The 19,989-nt window shown below is 38.6% G+C and overlaps 1 protein-coding gene across 3 annotated transcripts in view; it reads right to left on the bottom strand.

Moving 5' to 3' along the window:
• The window catches only part of WAC (WW domain containing adaptor with coiled-coil), a 55,445-nt gene extending 35,502 nt beyond the window's left edge, over positions 1-19,943 (bottom strand). For all 3 annotated transcript variants that reach the window (XM_056483084.1, XM_056483085.1, XM_056483086.1), the window contains exons 1-3: positions 19,431-19,943; positions 19,265-19,301; positions 17,690-17,885 (exon numbers count right to left, since the gene is read on the bottom strand). In XM_056483084.1, the coding sequence (XP_056339059.1) occupies positions 17,690-17,885; positions 19,265-19,301; positions 19,431-19,471 (274 nt within the window). In that variant the 5' untranslated portion in view covers positions 19,472-19,943. The remainder of the gene's footprint in view (positions 1-17,689; positions 17,886-19,264; positions 19,302-19,430) is intronic.
• Between the last annotated feature and the right edge of the window lie 46 nt (positions 19,944-19,989).

Genomic DNA, 19,989 nt, shown 5'->3' with positions numbered 1-19,989 from the left:
AAGGAAGGGAAGAAGGCAAGTAGTCCAAAATCTGGATCACAACATAGTTCAGATGCAGAAGTATTGCAAGATGCACGTTTCTTTTTCACACAGCATAAAACTCACTTAGATTTTATAATTAGAGTAATACAGTACGTCCCTTCACTGGTCTAACTCTCACTGTTCCACTGCTAGCAAACAAACAACCTTTATAATTTTGATGTTTTTTAAGAGTCCTAACATGCCAATTGAGAAATTAACAGACATTTTCTCCTCAACATTAGATCAGAAAATTTAAATAAGCTTATCAACAGCCTACATAGTTAGATGCATAAAATCAGGTTTTAAGTTTACTGAAGCAATGCTGTTTTCTTTTGAGATTACTTGTTATTAGTTCTAGGTAATTACTTCTGCTTATGCATACAGAGCAGACTAAATTCTCCTGCATCTCAGTCTCTGCAATAAAGGTACTGACCTCTAAAACACCAAAAGCAGCACTTCCCAAACCATCACCTGCTTCTGGCATCCCTACCAGCTACTCTTCAAGGCAACTTGGTTTTCCTCAATGTGAAAACATTTGAGCAGTTGAAATGAGAGAAAGGAGATAATTCCAAATATCTTTCAGATCTGTATTTGTGCCTAAGCTCAAGTCACCTGAACAGTTCCATCTACAACTAAACAAGGACAGCCATTCCACTCTGCAATATTATTTTAAATTTCCTGCACTTAAGGCCTCCCATTTCTCTAAGATTTCTAAGCAAGTAAAAACTCTTCCACTGCTCTTGACAGATTTTTTTTCAATTTTTAAATGTTCACATAAATCACACCAAACTAAGAAAAATAATTTTCTTACACATTTCAGGAAAAAAAAAACCTAGATATTGCAAATATAACACTCTCCCAGCTTTTATTTTCCCTTCCCCTACTGAGATATTTCTCAATACCCAGGGGTACTACATGAAGTACCACTAGCTTCACAAGTTGTACAGCAATCTAAACATGAAGTGAAAGTGATTTGAAAATAGCAAAGACTTTATCTTATACGTAATTCCAGTAAAGTACAGTAAAAGACTGATAGGTAGGAGTGAATGGAGTAATAAAAAAATAAAATAATTATGTCAAAGTCTTCCCGGAGCTACACATAGAGAACATGACTAAATGTCACAGTATGGTGCAAAATGAAGCCATTATAATGCAAATTCTGTCTTTTGAGCCTTCTAGCTACACAAGCAGTGACAAAATTACTATTTCAAACTTGTTTCTCCCCACCTTTAACCCTGCAGGTTAGAAAAACTGTCCATCACAAAAGCAAATAGGTATACCACCAACAAAGTATTTGGTACCCTACAAAGGTTAAAGGTCAATTTGCACAAACATGAGTTACTGCCACTTGAACCAGCACTACCTCAAAACCTTTCCCTACACTATAACAGATAAAACTGTATGTTATTCTCTGCAAAGATATAAGGGGGGAAAAAATAAGGAAAACAGTAAGTCTCATATTCAAATACAGTCTTTCAAAAGCTAGATCATAACCCTACCCCAAAAGTATCTTCCATGCTCAGAGTCAGGCAGAATGACTTAGCATGGAGGCAAGTTAGGCTCGTCACATCAATACTTAAAACCATCACACACTTGTGATGCGCATGCCTAGCAATAACAACAAAAAACCATTTACAGATGCATTTGATTCCTCTCGACATAAGTAGTATATCATAATTACAAAGCTGTACTCCTCAGTTACACCAACAGTCTCAATTTTTTTTAGACACTGATTATGCAGTGAAATAGCTGTTTAGTATTTTTGTATTAACCATTCTTTTAGTCTCTATTTACTACAGCCTTCTACTGAGATATAAATCATTAAAATGTCTTAATGTATTTTTGTATTTTGTTCAACATAGACATATTTTAATTGATTTCTGCTATGAGATGAAATCATGTTGCTTCTTCAAGGAAAAAAATGAGACGAAAATTTACCAGATAGCTATGTTTGAACAGTCCTTTCAAAACATCAGAAAGTACCAATGCATTTGATTTACTGTAATCCTCTACCATGGATGCAATATCACTCCATTCTGTTCAGCATGCTCAAGATGTAATGGTGGTTTTTAAATACTGTAGCGGCCTAAGTACAGCACGACCATGAATCTAATCTATCAGGCATTTTCCAAACATGAGTATGAGCCAATCACAACCTACTATATCAACAAAATATTGTAAAGCAAATTCTATTCAACCCACAAAGAGATCCCTAAAATTCATTGTGCAGACTTCCAAACCCCACACAGTTTATCAGCTCAGCAGCATGCCCCCATTTCACACAGTGTCCAGCCCCAGTACTGAGTCACCAAAGCACTCTGCAGAGTGTCGGAGCAGCTGCAGCAAGTCACACCCACCTCCAGCTGGCCCCGATAGGAGAACACCTACTATGCAGCAGCTTCCTCAGAAGGGGCCCCTGGGCCTCTCTGAGCTGCAGTCCTCCCAGACCATCTACCCACATGCTCCATCCATCAGGAATCCTGTCCTACCTGAGCTGGCATCAGCTGCTAAGTACTGACCGTGGCTCGGGTCACCAAGACGAGCAATGTGGGCATTTACAGGGCTGGCCATAAATACACACTGATGGTGCCTGGGGCAGTTATGCAGGGTAATCACAGGTGTGGGTTCACCACCCATACCTCCATTCTATTTTACACTTAATACCTACCACTTTATGTTTAGATCTGTACCCAAACTTCAGGAATGAGCATACAAAAGGACTGCTGAACTGCTGTTTGCTGTTGGAAAGCTTACAAGACCAAAGCAAATGATACTCAGGAGAACAAGAATTTTAGGCACTGCAAACAAGTTAAGGGCTTAAACACTGTAAACACGACAACCATATTCTCAAATTACCTTTTTTATACGGAGACAGCAAAGTTTTAGTATGTGGTTAAATCCACGCACAGCAGTCATCGAGGAATCTGACAACTCAGCCAAGCAAGCAGTGCCAGCCCAAGCTGTCTGGGAAAGCTGCTGAATATGTTTAAAAGGCCCAAAGCAACCCACAAGCAGAGGTCCACCTCTAAAAACAAGGGGGTTCCCCTCACCTGAATGCTAATTAGCAAAGCTTAACCCTGAGCCATTTTAAGGTAGCTGTGACTTGCCACCAGCTATCCATCTCCCAACTGCATGCCTGGCAAAGCAGATCACAAGAACAGGATCCAAGACTAGTCCATACCCCAGAAACAGGCCTGACAAGGTAGGCCTGATAAGGAACTGTCCCTTGAAACAGTTCCTCATGGCACTTCTCACCTTTTCTTCTTACAGTTAGATCTTCCTTACTTGCTACACTTTCTTCAGGAAAGAGTAACAAAGACTTTTTTTCACACTCTTTATTAGCGTATTTTCAGATTTAGCAATTGCTAATATACATCTTTGATGCACCACAGGGAAATTCGTATTGTGTTATAAATACTCCAATTCAGTTTCAGAACTCTCCACAGAAATGTTTACTGCACCATCACAGTGAGTTTCTTCAGTTTAATCACTATTTTGAAAGCAGTTAAAGCTGGAAAGAACTACTCCTAACTGGAAGATGGCCAACAAGGGCACCAGCCCTACAGTTATATAAAACTGTAGTGGTGCAACTGTGTGAGCAAGTCTTCTCTAGTGATGAACAAGTCATAGGGCAGGTCAGAGTCAAGGTTAAAATATCACATCTATCTCCTAGTCTTTCCAACAAAAATCACATCTTCCTTACTAATGCATGAAAATCACCAGAAAGCACGAAGAGCAAGACTCTGGGAACCAGTTCAAAATCGACTTAATGCCTACTACAGATTTGAGATTCTGTTACACGAGGACTCATTTTAATGTTTTTGTACGTTGTTTCCATATCCTAGCTGCTGAATCCAAGACACTTTGAACTGCAACAAGGGTTCAAAACTATGCTGAACTTGAAAAAGAGATTTAACACAGGCTGAAATAAGAATACAACATTTGCAATGCAGTCAACTTTCTATAGAAATTTTCAAATTTAGTTAGCATTTCCATTAGCACCACTTCAATTCTGAAAGTATAAAAAGTTCAAATTTGGAGTTAACTAAAGATCAGACTGTTCTAATAAACCACCTGGTTTCCCTCTCTTCTCCCCTGCCATCTTTCAAGACCAAACCAAAACTCCTTCCTTCCCAAAACCTGTACACCTATACTGGCAATTAAAACACTCACCTGAAACCACCTAAAATAAATTTTCCTGCCACTTGATTAGAATAATCTAATACATGACTGTGCATTCCTCACCATTCTCTGGCATCTAAGTATCTTAGCCTACTTTACTCTTTTTGGTTCACAACATTGTACAGTATCAAAATCATAAAATCTCCAACTGAAATGCTCAAGTTGGAACAGAGAGACATTAGAGCTGCAGTATATTGTTGCACCCCATGACAGTTAACTTTACACAGTTCACCACTGTTAGAGCATTTATGGGTTTTTTTTAGCCACAAAAATACCTTGTTAATATCCTAACTCTCATTTTGTCCACACTAAAATGTGTCAGTGTAGATATAAAATAAAGGAAGTTTACAAGTGCTCACCAGCTGGAACTCAAAAGATGGTCTGCTCCTTCAGCCCCTCCAGAGGGAACTGGGATTCAGGAAGGGCATTAGGAGAGTCACTGTTTCTGTGCCCACATATTAGGTATGTGGAAAGAAACATTGGGCAGCAGAAAAGGAAGCTCATTACACTTGTGACAATGCCATCCATAGTTTCTACAACTCCATGTTCCACCTTTCAGCTAACATGCTGATCAATGAACCAAATTCATTAAACTACAAACAATATCAGAATCTGACCTTCCTCAAGAGAACAAATACTACCAAGTGACAGATACTAATTAGTTGTTAAAAGAGAAAACAGCAAGATAGTTTATGGAGGTGATATTATATGGGGATAACTAATTAAGAAGACTTCTTCAAATGGTAAAAATTGTAGAAATTTATCTAGGATAAGCCTAAATTAAAATGTCTAAAGTGTATTTCAACTGGCTTTGTTACTTTGTGCAGAACACTTTCTAAAGTACTGCATACGGGAGGAAATAAAGCAACACAATAGGAACACAATACTCAACATGCCAGCAGTAACAGAAGACTGTCATGGTCATTTTGATTTGCCAAATGTAAACGTAGTTAAGACAAAACAATTTTTCTTCACTGCATTTTTATGTAGCCTGGTGTATTGAAATAAACATGGCTGCCTTCCACATGCAACCAAAAGCATAACAACTTGCAATTTTCCTAGCAGAGCAGTGGCCTCGGAGAATACACCAACTGTGCAGTAACATTTTCCAGAAATTCATAACCTACTAAGTTGAATGCACAACGCTTTGCCAAAAAAGAAAATCTAGCCTGATCACTATACTGCCCAACTACATACCCATTATGCCCCCCAAATAAATGTTTTATACCAGTCAACAAGTAGCTCTATTGAGCAAAAAACACTTACAAAGCCTTACTTCATTCCCTATCCTTTTCTCCTGCCACACTGCCAATCCAGGACAGCAAAGTCTGTACTGTTTTGCAATATCCAATTCACAGGGTAATCATTCCAATTTAAAGATGTTCTTTTTTTCCTCCAAGCTACCATTCACACAATTTCACAGACATCAGCCAAAAACATTACTTATAAACAGACCAGGAGTCATACATACATGGAGTGGCACAAATGACTAAAATCAGATGAAAATGATACTGTAAGCATATATTCATAATAGAATTTTTCCTCTAAAATGGTAGTAAGAAACTGACACCTTGAGAAGGAAAAGTGAGAAGAGAACTAATGAAAGTCAAGGACTCATTTTACTAATGCAATACTCAGTAAATGCAAAGGCATTACTGATTATTAAAAAGGAAGTTAAATCATACACATTGCATAATGTACAGCAAATTTTATTTTGCTCTTTGCTGCTTACTTTTCTATTTTTAATTAGTTATACTCAATTTATTTCAGAAATTGAGACCAAACTGCTCTAGAAAGAACAACAAATTATTCCTGCCCAGGAAAAAGGAAAGCAAAAGGTAATAAAATACCCCAAACTAAATTCAAACTTTGAGTTTTCAAATAACAATTCAAGGATTTACTACTCCAGCAGCTGTTTTCCTACAGTTGAACTTCAGCCTAAATGAGTAACACAGCTTGGGTTCTCCTCACTGATAGAGCAAATAAACTTTTGTCCAACCATCCCCTCATTTGCTTCTTTCCTTGTTACAGCTACAGCTTAATAATGAAATAATTTTGGGATTGTTTTCTTTCTCTCCTCAGTTCACTTCCCAGCAGCAATGAGAAACCACTTTTCAACTGAAGACACAACTTTGAAAATTATCAGGTTCACTAACAAGGTTCACTGAATGCAGTGAGTTTCTGTATGATCCAGTACTCTAATGCCACAAAACACTGAGCAGAAAAAACCCTAAGGGATGAAAAATGGATTTTCATTACATTCCAGACAGAATTCCTACCAATTTTCTGCTTCAAAGAAAACTAGTATATTGTCAGTTTCCTTGATACCTTAACTATTGAAATAACAATAAACAAAGACTGAACAAATAATTTTACCATCACCCATAAAGACTTTATTCTGTGCTTTGAAGTAGGGTGAACAGTATCATCTGAATGAATTTGCCTGCTTCTCAACAATTAAGGCAAATTCCAACCAGCTTCTAAACATTTCTGGTAAGACTTAAAGGTTACTGAAGTAGATTATACAAATTACATTCTACAAAATGGATTGACGTGAAATTAAAAACTATGGGTAAACAAGTTCTTCAGATGAATATTTGTGACTTCCGGTTCAGGTCACCTAATGAAAAATAAAATGGCATCAACATCCTCAACACTGCTGAAGATCTACTAAGACATGCACTTTGTTTGAGATTAATCGACTTGAAAAAAGCAGCTTAAGCAGTTTCACCCATGGAAAATATGAGTACCACAAATTTCAGCAACACAGAGTCATATTCCTACCTCTCTGGCTATGAGACCAGAAGATTTCAGTGTGTTTAATAAAAAAAAACCAAAATCCTTGTTCAACATCACTAAGGACAGTTTAAAGTATTTTAAAGCTTGCAACACTAATTAAAATTACCATATTTGTACAAGGAGTGGGACATTGCTCTAAAAAGAAAGGAGACAGGTTGAGAATAAAGCCAAACTCTGCCTTTGTTCTGGACTGTGGCTCATAAAACATTTACATCTCTAACACGGTGTCAGAGACTGCTCAAGAGAGGTTCTTCCAACCTCAAGAAACAGCTTCATATACAGACTTTTTAATTATTATTATATGCAAAAACAGATGTGTTAAACTGACAGGTAGAATCTTTACCACAGACTAAGAACCACATTATCTGAACTCCATATCGATCAGCACAGCAAATGGAGAACAGACCGAACTTCCCCTTGCAAACCCTCCTCAGCAACACACCAAGAAACCCAAACGAGCCTCTCATGAACACACTGTAATACAGCACTAAGAGTAAGTTCAGGGATGGAAGCCTAACAGCACCACAAGACACTGTCCTACCTCCAGCAACACTTCCACAAAACTCATCAACTAGAGTAAGCAGAAGACTGAATTTCTATTTCTAATTCACATTAATTGTCAGTAGATAATTCCAAATTTGGAAGTTTTTTCCTCTCAATAGCAAAGAAAAATTAGATAACAAGACATTTTCAAAAAAATACATTAGTCATCTGGGGCCACAGGCACATACTCAAATGCTTCATGAAAATTAGCCTCAAGAGATACTGAAATGATAAACAATTCCTTTAATACTGCAGGAGGGGGAGGGGACAAGCATCATAAATTTTACTTTTCATTCAAGGAGCTTCCCAAAGAACATAAAACATTGGAAGAACCACTGATGCTTATGAACACACACCTCAGATGGGAGTTAATCAAATGCAGACACTTCATAAAAATTGTGTATTTCAATACTCTTTGATTACAACAGCAGAGTAGAACCGTAAAAGACTGAAACACCATAACCTAGTCATCAAAAACTGTAGTTTGATTAAAATCAGGGGTCATGCAAAACAATTTCTGCTTACAAAGGAGAAAAAAAAAAGTTGTTGCCCAAACAGAGGTTTGAGACTTTCCCCTTTTTCTATGTACCCACAGCACCAAATTAGTACTCCCACTCAGAAGCTCCAAACAATTAAGTAAGATATGACAACTTAATCTCCCTAATAAAATCCACTGAGCAAAAATAAGGTTAACTAAAAACAAGGCCAGGTTGTTTAGCAACTCTCTGAGGATAGCTTCTTCAGGACAAAAAAAGTTAAACAGAAGACCCTGTGAATGCAATATTACTTACAAATGAACTTGCATTGAATGTTCCCGTTACTAGGCTTAGAACAAAGAAGGTGAAGCTAGAAGTTTCTATGCACATAGGTAATGCCATGCAATGACAAATGCTTATGAACTTCATCCCATCTTAAGTTTCCTTCATTTCAACTGAGAACGCACCATTGAGAATCAGCAATTTAACAAGTACATGGTGCTACAGAAGTACTAAAACAAAAGGAGTCTCTGTTACAAAACAGTACTGCAACCCTGCAAAAAGGTTAGTCACACACATAACACACTTATATCCTTAATCAGAAAGGTGTGGCAGAATCAATATCTAAAAAAGGCACCGTAGACCTCCCTTCTTAGAAATAGTAACTGTAAGTCAGATTATCTCAAATTCGTATCTTAAAATACATCAAACAATAGAAGAACCAACCTCCCATACCAGATCATTCCTGCAGCGCTATGAATATTTGCTATTTGACAATAACTTCCTTTTCTTCTAAGACTACAGCAATGTCCACGTATCAATAAAACAGAAAAAGCATTATTTTACCTAAAATTTAGTTTCTGACTGATCTACCTATAAAGAATTCTGGAGAATTTGTTTTCTAAAGATTACTCTTTTTTTACTAGACATGTTACTACTTCACCAAAAAAGAGAAACCTAACTTGAAAATATTTAGTATTAAAAGCAGCAGTTGGTTAATATACTTTTACATGACTTTAGAAATTATTAGGTTTAGACAAAATACATTTTCACTTCTGGACATGCTATGCCACATGCGTATTTATTACACTATAGATATGCAACAAGTATAATTTAAATTTCATGCTTATTTAATTTTCAACTGGGAATTGTTTTTGAAAAGAAGAGATATTAGCAATACTCAAAAAAAGAGGCAAGTCAAATTACTTGATTACTTTCTGCCACGTAGAAGTTCTTTACTAATAAAGGAATGCTGGTTCACAGCTCTGGGAGGAAGCAAATATGGCAAGCAAGGATTGACCCAAGAAATAACATGTACAGTGTTGTGGTTTAAAAAAAAACACAGATTCACAGCTTTATGTCAGGCTGGGCCAGCTCAGCTTAACAAAGCTTAGTTCATCTTAACAAAGGTATTTTGCAACAGGGCTTTCTTTCAAGCATCTAAAGCACAATAGGTGACAATGAACCTCTCTTCATTAAGTAATTCTTAAATACATACATAAAATTCAACTGGTCTTTCCAGGAACTAACTTATTATAGGAAAATAATCCTCTTCACAAAAGCTGCAGTTATGTTTACAAGCTCAAAACCAACTTTACAATAGTTTGATTGCCTAAGTGTCTCATTTTATTTCTCTAGTCAAGTAAACACTCTCAAAAGGACTACAGAAAAACTGCAATCGTTATTATCGACAGTGTCTAGCCGGTAAGAGGTGAACTTTATACTACTTGAATTTGAAGAGATATCATTTCTTGTATTAAAACAGGCAGAAATAGCATTCTTTCAAATGAACAGTTTTTAAAATTAAGTCTGTGTTAATCTGTCAGCAGCAGGTGTCTGAGTGAGGAATCTACTCAGATGACTTAACTAGATGAGATCTAAACTCCTCCCTATGTTATTCAAGGGGCACAGCAGCATGAACGCACCAGCATCCAGAACATAATTATGTGAAACAAATACAGCAGGAAAAAAAGCAGAGAGCACGTTACCTAATGTGGCGTTTATGTACAAATGTGCACTACTTATTATATACCTTAATAAAAAACTCTTTGTGTTTTTTCCACATTTGGGAGTGAAAAGGTATGTTTGAAACATAAAAATGAGATGAGAAGAACAGGCCATTATTTCCTTTACCTGTTTTTGCTACTGATAGACATGGATAATTGATAACTCTGCTGCTCCAACAAACTCAGTAACAAACCTAGAAAAATACTAAGGAAGACTGTTGCTCTGGAGAACATAAAAAAGCACAGTATTAAAAAGATCTGGGAAACCATTGCAGAGGAACTAATCTGTGTAGCTGGGACGGAACTGTAAATCTACTTCACAGAAGTATTTTGAGAAAGCCTGACATGCCTAAACATATATATAGCAGGTCACAGAAATTATATTGACAGGTATCAGAAAAGTAATAATAAAAGTTCAGACCAAAAAAAGACCTTTTGAAGATTCCTGCTGTCCCTCAGAAGCAGGGAATTTAGCTCACTTAGCTCATTGTTCATATTTCTGGCTGCCTTTTCCTTGTCATGAAGAACTTGAAAACTGTTTTACATCTCTGTTTTTGAGAGATGACAAAAGGAGGGTATTAGCATTTTTATTATACCTCTGCCGTAGAAACAAAACAAGTTATGTCTTAACATTGCAAAAAAAGTCCATTTTACTTAGACAGTCTTCCTTTGCAACTCTCCTTGTTAACAAGTCACAATAAGGAAGAGATTATTCCAGAGTACTACAGGGCCTAATATCTAGGCCTCAACTTTCATTAATTTCAAACACAATGTAGCATTGCTGCCTGCATGGAAAGGCAAGTCAAGGCCACAAATGCTTAACAGACATCTCTTAAAGCGTCTGGTAAAAAGAGTGAAGTCTCTTGTCAGTCATCTGCTCAAAAATTTATCTCCTTTTGCAGTGACCTGAAGGACAGACTTTCCAACTAGACGTACCAAGGGGGACCCTCATCACTGTCTACTGAATGGAGGGTGTCAAAAGATGGATCCAGGCTCTTCTCAGCAGTGCCAAAACAACAGGTCAAGAAGCAACAGGCACAAACTGTGGCTGCAGGAAGTTCCAAATTAACATGAGGAAGAACAACTTTACGGTGAGAGTGACCGAGCACTGGAGCAAGTTGCCCAGTGTGGCTGTGGAGTCTCTGTCACTGGAGAGATTTAAGAACCATTTGGACACAGTCCTGTGCCATGTGTTCTAGGATGACCCTGCCTGAGCAGGGAGTTTGGACCAGACCCACTGTGGCCCCTTCCAACCCGACCCACCCTGTGATTATTCTTGAATAGTATTCCATCAATGTACTTTTAGTTAGCAGGCAAGCACAACTGTGCCTTAGAACATGCATCTTATTTCACAAGCTTGAAAGTAGGGAGAAAAACAGGAACAATCCTTACTGAAGAGCTACATAGGGAATGATCTCTCTGTACAGCAATAGGTTTTTCCCTGAAAAAGCCCATGAAATTGCACAAAAGCCTGACTTTGTAAACAAATGCAGTTACCACTGCAAGTTGGGTGCCATTAAATTACTATTATTCACAGCGCAGTTATTACAGCATCATCTCCCCTCTCAGCCAAAACAGACGCCGAGCATTCTCTTCCAAGTTCTGCCCAGCTTCAGTGATACTTGGCTTACTGGATACTTTACAATGATTCCGTAGAAATGGCCAGGAAACAAATGTAAACTGTCAATAAACAGTGTTTCTCTTAGAAAGCAGCCATATCCCAAAGTATGGTTAAGGAATAATTCTACTGGAGACCATTGGGGAATGTAGCACAAAATGCTACATAATTTAAAAATTGCTATCTTGACTACAGCCTTGTTGCAGGCAGCTCATCAGAAACTAATAGTTTACGTTACTTCTTTTCATCTTCAGAAAAGCAACCCAAAACCACAAGTTTAGTAAACCATATACTTCGTTTCTGTAAAGTCAGAAGCAAGCTGCATATGTTAAGAGCATGATGCTAAGTAAAAATCATTCCCTTCTAATTAGCTAACATACCAAAACCAATCAAATTCACCAAATCTTGTATACTGTCAGTTATTTTCTCTTTTCTGAAACATAATACGCTCATGTACAAAAGCTTACCACCTCTAGTAGGCAGACTGACTTGAACATACTACATTTACAATCCAATTAATTCTTAAAATTAAGATATATATTTGCTTAAACAGAAATGGAAACCTTCAGAGGACCTATTTACAGATCTGAATTCTATACTCTTACATATAAAAGAATGTAAAAATAGTAAGTGAAGATTCCCAATGTCAAAGTCCTGTTATTATTATTCCTATCAAGGAAGCAGGTGCATCAACAGGTTACAAACAAATAGCACTGCTTATTAACATTTGATGCAGCCTCCATTTCAGATCAAGTCTCACACTAATACATCTTTAGTCCAGCAACCTACACCAGATACCTGAACTTCATTAAGAGAAACATAGAACTCCATCCACCTACATGAATAAAGACTTTTAGCATTTAATACCATGAAATTAATATCACAATTCTTATGTAATACAAAAATATAAAATTATGGGTTTGTGCTAGTTTAAAGCAAGCTTTGCAGGTATTTTTCAAAAGCAATTTTCAATATTAACATTCTAAACCTCTAGATAACTCTAGATTTAACAAGTACAAACACAAGTCCTATCTTTTACTGCGATTCTATGAGCATATACTTTTCAATTTCTTTTCTACTAGAGATCCTCACAAGAGTAAGACTAAAAATGGTTATACAACTGATCCAGCAAAAACTCACCTCAGAAATATTGCCAAATCCACTAAGTAAATGGAAAGCTACTTTCTATCTACAAGTTCTAAATTTGAAAGCAAACTTAAAATTAAAGCCCTGTCTGAAGGCAGTAGAATGAATAACACTTAAAAGAACACTTTTATAAATATCAGAAAACAGAAACTTACTTTTCCTGTTTGTTTTTTTTTTTAAATCCAAAGAAAAGCTTCTAAAGGTGGATGATCCTGGAAGCAATTCTATTTTTATTAAAAAACAAACCAGCCACCAATCCCCACATTCTTCAAAGCCATCCAAACAGCCAACATTCAAGAAACTGAATTAATCACTCAATCTACACTTGGCTGTTGGGGGGTATTCAAAGCATGTTTCATGGAGAGCTCACTCTCCTTTGTGATCAGACTTCTCTCATCCCAGCTTTGACCATATAGTTAGTGAGGAAATGGCTTTCATAGCAATGAATAATTACTTTAACATCAACAGTAGTTAACAGTAACTACATAGATAGAATCTAATCCAACTTCTTCCCAAACCCTTCACTGTGTTCCAGTACTCTCAGACTTGCCTCTTTCCTACCCTGCAATCTCCTCTTTACAAGGGCCATTGCCTGAGCATCTTCCATTCTCTTGTAGCTGCCCTAACACCCATCCATTGTTTGTTTCACTGGCCAATGATCAGAATAATTTAATCAGCAGTTCCCCTCTACTGCCAGGGCTGCTAGCACAGGAACCTAACAGTTCTCTGTTCAGGGCTGTTTGCTATCCCTTTGCAACGAGGACTCTGAACTCCTTCAGGAACCAGGAGAAACAAAGCAAGCCAACAAAGAATCACAGAAGCTCCCACCACCACTTTGATAAAAATAGGAACTCATTATTTAAAATAACTCGTTCAGCCTCTAATAGCAGTAAGATTTTTTAATCTTAGAACTTATTAATCTTAAAACTGTTACTGACAACATTCTTAATTGCTAATTAAAAAAACAAAAAACAAAAAACAAAACTCACAAGCAAAAAAACAGCCACAAAGCTTCAATTATACTTTGAAATTTAAATATCACAAGTTATAATCAAATTTCATTAGAAGAGCCTACACTGCACAACAGCACACAATTCAGCAGAAGATTTCATGCTATGTACATTTACACTCTCCAGTTGTTATTTTAAGCAATTCAGTAAGATCATGGCATGAAGCATAGTTCCAAGTCTCTTAAACACAAATGTAGTGAAACACACAGTATTTTCTTCACAATAAGAAAAGTATAGGTGGCTTAAGTGAAGAATCTTTTTTTGCATAAAGTTCTACTGTGTATCTTAGTGGGTAATTCTGCTCCATACAGTTAAGACTCTTTGCCCTTTTGTTTAACAAGGGCTGCATCTCACATTTTTATTGTTAAATTATATATATTTATATCTGTATATCTCCCTTTCATTATTCCCAAAGCTACCCTACTTAACTGGCCTCTTTATTTCCTTTCCTGTACACAGTATCTCATCATTCATGCATTTTAAAAGACCTACAACAGCTTTCCATCCTCAAGCATGACAGCCCTCAAATCTTTGAATTTCCCTCTTTCTTTAATGGAAACATTTTTCCACATCTACAAGGCCCTTCACAGATCAATTCCCCATAAACAATGCTGGCTTTAAGTCCCTATTTGTTACTGTTAAGAAACTTCACACTTGAGCTGGTCTAATAAGACCCCCTAATCTCTTCAAACCTACAACTTGCCTATAGCAGCTGACCTATAAATAAGAGATGCACTGAGGGAGGGAAGCTGTTCATTATGTTTTAAACACTTGCATACAGAGACAATGCCTCCATGCACAGGGACCTGAAAGCATGAACAAAGTTAAGGCAGTTTTTTGATATGCTGGATGTACAAGTGCTCTTAGGAAACCAGGGATGTGACAAAAACTTGCAATTTCTCCACCGTGTTTAGTCCAAGGTAAACTTGGAAGTCTCTCTCCAGAGAACGACTGTCTCTGTACACAGTCTCTTTCCACAGAAACCATGCAGTAAGCAACTTTGAAAAATGCTTTGTTTGCACTGTATCAGTATGGAGGGCTTACCCATAACACATTCTAAAACGTGTTCTAAATTGAATTGAGTTTCTCACCATGGATTACAATTCTACAAAAGATTCTACCATGAATATTACTAAAATAAGCTGTTACCAAAAATACCTTTAAACACATACTAAAGATATTAAAAGGAGGTAGTTCTATCATTTTTGACTAATAAATTTTCAATCCCTGCTCTTGTATTTTAAATATGTACACTTAAATCTTGAAATGACATTTAAATGACATTCCACATTTACCACAAAAACATGAACCAGTCATGACTGAATCAGTCATGCTACACCACTGAATCTTCCTGTTTCCCTTCAGAGCTAAAATAAGGGATGTAAAAGAGTTCTCTCTAAACATTGAGTTGAGAGGGAGAGATCAAGTTAAATCGGCTTTATGTTCAGTAGTAATACTCTGACTTGATGTCCTATTTTGTTTTTTAAGGTATGAGAGGAGAAAAGATTGTTTGGGACTTTAACTCACTTTAGGAAAATAAATATTTCAATGACATTTGCTTTGTTAAGTTCAGCTAGATCACAGAAAGGCAGTAGTAGCAGTAGTTGTTCCAGGAAGGAACCTGTAGTAGTTTCAAATCAAGCAGCACCAATTTTAAAATAATGCACAGCAATTACAAAAAATAAAAACCACTCAACTTCTTTTCTCCTCTATAAAAAATGCAAAAAGATATAAAGAATGCAAAAAGAAAACAAGACAGACAATTATAGTAATATCAAAGCCAATTAATACTCTTCAGTCAGATAAAGGCTTAGATGAAAAATGTTAGCACTTTTGTAATGTTTTTCTTTTTTCCATTCTATCTCTAATAGCAAAACTAAGGGAATACTATAGCAATAGCAGCCCTTCAGTGTAATTCAATAGACAGAAAAAATGGTAAATTATTTTGTCTTTAACATATTAGCAATATGCAAATGTCTATTACACTACAGCATTTCACCTATATTTTAACACCTACCTTCAATTCATATTGACAGAAATATTCAGCACATCAAAGACAAATTGATATCCTTCTGCCCATATCTGCTCAACTTTACTGCATACAGTACACAGGATTTAACCTAATTTTGGTTGTTTTGAATGTATTTTACAAAGGTGAAACTGTGGCCAAATCAACTTTACTAATGACACACATAAAAAAATCACTTATTTACATTAAACAGCACAAATGTTCAACTTTTAAAATTAGTAATTTCCCTCAGACTGTTGAAGACTACTTCCTTCTTCCAGTCTGTTAACACATGATGTGAAAACACCTGCTTTCTGACCAGAATAAATGAAACTTTCCACTGTCTTAACAACTAGGAGAAGGTACAGTGGGATGGTTGCTTATTTTTTTACAAAACTACAAATAATTGATTTTCCTTCATCCTGACTGCATGCATACATGCTTCAGACCATTCCACAGCTATTAAATCCAGACGGACCCTGTAAGAACTTCAGAATGCCTTTCCTATCTTACAACACTTCCAACACACAAATCAGCAAATGCACTCCCCACATAGAGCCTCATCCTCCAGATGTTTTCATATATGCATGATTCCACTAAATGCAGCTCTGTTCAAGCAGAAAAAATTACTGACTGTAGCAAAACTAAGTAGAGTTGCAGGAGTATGTGGGACTAATATCTTTGGATAGGTGAACATGAAATAAAAGAGGACACTTCTGTATCCTGAAAAGTAGCACAGAATAGCAGCATATGGGCACTGCACATATATTCAATTCTGAGATTACTACACTTTCAATTATTATCAGATACAATGAAAATCAGTGTATTAACAAAAGAAGCATGTTTCTATACACACTTCTATGATACTAACAGTAGTCTACAGGGCCTCAGCATTAAGTCAAAGAAGGAAAAACAAGTAGGATTTAAAAGAATAACTGGGTACCAAGAACACTTTTTTGGTGTGGAACTAGTATTTCCTACAAAGGCACTTGAAAGATACATCTTTTATTTCACCATTATATCAAGTAAAACTAGTGCAGAAATAAATGTGTATGTACATTAGAATTTGTTAGCTTTATACAGAATAAAGAAGCACTGATTTAAAGCTCCAAGTTCTCTACTTCAATACTTCACCTTGTACCTTGACACAAAGGCCAATTAACAAAACAAAAGAACTTTTTCAAATTCAGACCGTAACTGCAATTTTCTAAACTCTGGCTGTTTGTTACCCAACACTGTTTATTACTTGGATAATCCTACTTTTTTCCTAAGATCAGTTAAAAAATACTGAGGATATTACTACTGTTTATAAACATGTAAAAACACGGGAGGCTGACTTGACTGTAAACACACTTCTTAAAGCTCCTGTCAAGAAAGGTTCTAGTACCTGCTACCTTTGTTCATCTATTAAAAGTTCTACATAGCAGTTAAACACAAACAAGCTTTTTTCCTTTCTGATGGGGTTTGCTCTATGGAGCATGCACTTACACTGTACAGCACCACAATACACAAAGCTACTAAAAAGAATCCAAATTAGCCAATATTTATTGCTAATGAAAAATACAGAAAACTATTTCATGTTGTCAAACATTGCAGTATGTCTAAATAAATGAGACATACTAGTTAAAATAATAAAACAAGGGTTTATTTAATCTTTGGGGCTATAAGGAAAACTACCATACCTTGTAAAAAACAGAAAATTAATAGGCATTACAATGTCTCAGTGATGGCCTCCAATTAAATTCCCATTTTGGTTTCACTGCAGTCACCCTAGCTGAGCACAAGGCACACTTAGTGTAAGACATCACCTGAGTGATAACAGCTAATTTTAGTGAGAAATTAGTGATTGCAAAAGCAAAAGTCTGTGAAAGGTAACTCACCACCATCCCTCTCTCTAACTCTGTGAGTATGCACACTTTTTGCTTTACTGTGCCCTGTGTTGTCACCGTATTTGTTTTCAGGGCTGTCAGAGCGCCGCAGCATTTTATTTGGTGGTGAAGGATCTGTGGTGTCTCGCATCTTGTCATGACGATGATCACCACCACTGGGGTGACTCTTGGATGAGTACTTAAGAGCCTGTAAGAGATTACAAGAAAATAGGCATCCACATTAGATATGAAGTTTTGGGATTTTTTTTCTTCTCTTTCAAAAGTATTTTTAAAAGTTAATTAATTTTGATTTCATTTCATTTTCTGCTAAAAAAAACAGCATTAGTCTTCCTAGTTTTAATTACCTACATTAAAGCAACAAGTTCTGTAATTAGAACTCAAACCACTTTCTCCCACTATTACATTCAATGTAACACTTGCTGTTAAGAAGAACCTAGTTTCTTTTCACTGATGGACTACACACTTTCAGCAATAAATGGGCTACAGTTCTTCCACACTTCTGGGAGAATAACTAGTCTCCACTTGTTATCTAGAAAACAAACTTAAAGCTACACTGAATTAGTGTAAACTTTGAGTATGTCCTCCACACTCTAGTCAATACCATCCAGTTGCACCATTAACTTGAACGTTCATTTTCAGTACTAACATTCCTGTAAACAGGTGCAATTAAAAAAAATAATTCTAGGGGGCAAAAACATATGATGTAATGACTCATTCTCAAGTTTTTACCAAAAATTACATGTTCTGCCTCACTTCGACCTGCTTGGTTTTGCAGCATGAATTCTGAATGGCAAGTGTTTACATTTATGTGAACTGTCACTGACAGCTGCCTTGGACTGCTGTACAGCACTTCAGTGATTCAAATACACAGAAATGCAGTAAAACAATTCAATTCAAAGCCTACAGAGAGCAATATCACAACATACAGCTTTCCACAGACTCAAACCTCGACAACTGGGTTTTTTCAGTAGACACAGCAAAGTGCAGTATCCACTTTACAGAAATTGAGGCTATTGTCGGTAACTCAAGGATTTGATGGTTTCTCAACAAGCCCAGCAGCTGGCAACTGCAGAAATTAAGCCTCGCTCGCAACCCCAAGTTGGTCAGGGTCTAAACCCGTGCCCTGCTCAGGTTACAGCCCCAACAGCAGTTTTGGGGAGAAGAAAGGACTTTGGGGAAGGGGTGGGAGGGAGGTGAAAGAACAAGACTCCTTTTGTTTTTAGTAGAAAAACATTCACCTCTCCTGGGTCTCCACTCCACCGTAGGTGACCCCGGCTCCCTCTCCCGCCCCTCGCACCCTCCCCGACTCCCAGGCCCGAGCCCCGCACGGGTTGCACTAGGCCGCTTCTGCCCGCCCCGGCTCCGTAGGCCTCGGCCGAGCTCCGGGCCCCGCTCGCCGAGCCCGGGCCGCCGTCGCCTCTCCGCGCCGCGGCCCCGGGCCCAGAGCGCCGCCAGGGGCCGGACCGGGGCGGCCTCGGCACCGCGGCCTGCGGCGGCCGCCGGAGCCTCCGCTGGAGTAGCACCCCCCCCCCGCCTCCCCTGCTCCTCCTCCCGGCCCGGCGGTACCTGGTAGGGCTGCGAGTCCCCCCTGCGGTCGTGACAGCTGAGGAGAGAGCGAGAGAAAGAGAGAGAGGCGTTAGCGAGCGCCCGTTACCGGCCCGCGGCCGGGCCGAACATGGCGGAGGGGGGGGAGGCGGCCCCGCGGGGCCGGGGGGGGGGGGGGTGAATTTACCCATCACTGAGTCTCTGCTGTTTCCTCGCATACATTACCATCAATGCCCGGCCTGTGTGTGTGAGGGTGAGGGGACCAGGAGGGCACGGCCACGGCCGGGCCACAGGCGCCGAAGGGGGAGGCGGGGGCGGCAGCGCTCCGGGGGCAGGGGCGGGGGAAGGGGGCGGCTCGGGCAGCTCGGCTGGAGCGGCGCTCACGGGCCCATCGCCTCGAGAGGGGAGACGCCGGCAGCTCGGCCCCGCGCGCGCTGAGACACACCGGGAGCACCGACTCGGCCACCGCCTCCCCCCGCCGCGCCCGCCGCCGCCGCCGCTCCAACTACATCCGGGGAACTCGGGCGACGCCGCGCTCGGTCAACGTCGGCTCTTTCCGGCTCTTTCCGACGCGCTCCGTCCCCTCTGTCCCCTTTGCTCTCGGGCGACTCTGCCTTCGGTAAACATCGGCTGCGTCCGCCGAGCTCGACGCCCCTCAGTCCCTCCCTTCGGGAAACATCGGCTGCCTCCGCCGAGCACGACGCCTTTCAGTCCCTCCCTTCGGCAAACATCGGCCACTTCCGTAA

This window comes from Oenanthe melanoleuca, chromosome 2, assembly GCF_029582105.1.
Source record: "Oenanthe melanoleuca isolate GR-GAL-2019-014 chromosome 2, OMel1.0, whole genome shotgun sequence".
In the NCBI taxonomy this organism is placed as follows: domain Eukaryota; kingdom Metazoa; phylum Chordata; class Aves; order Passeriformes; family Muscicapidae; genus Oenanthe; species Oenanthe melanoleuca.
This window is presented reverse-complemented; position numbering and strand designations above follow the sequence as displayed.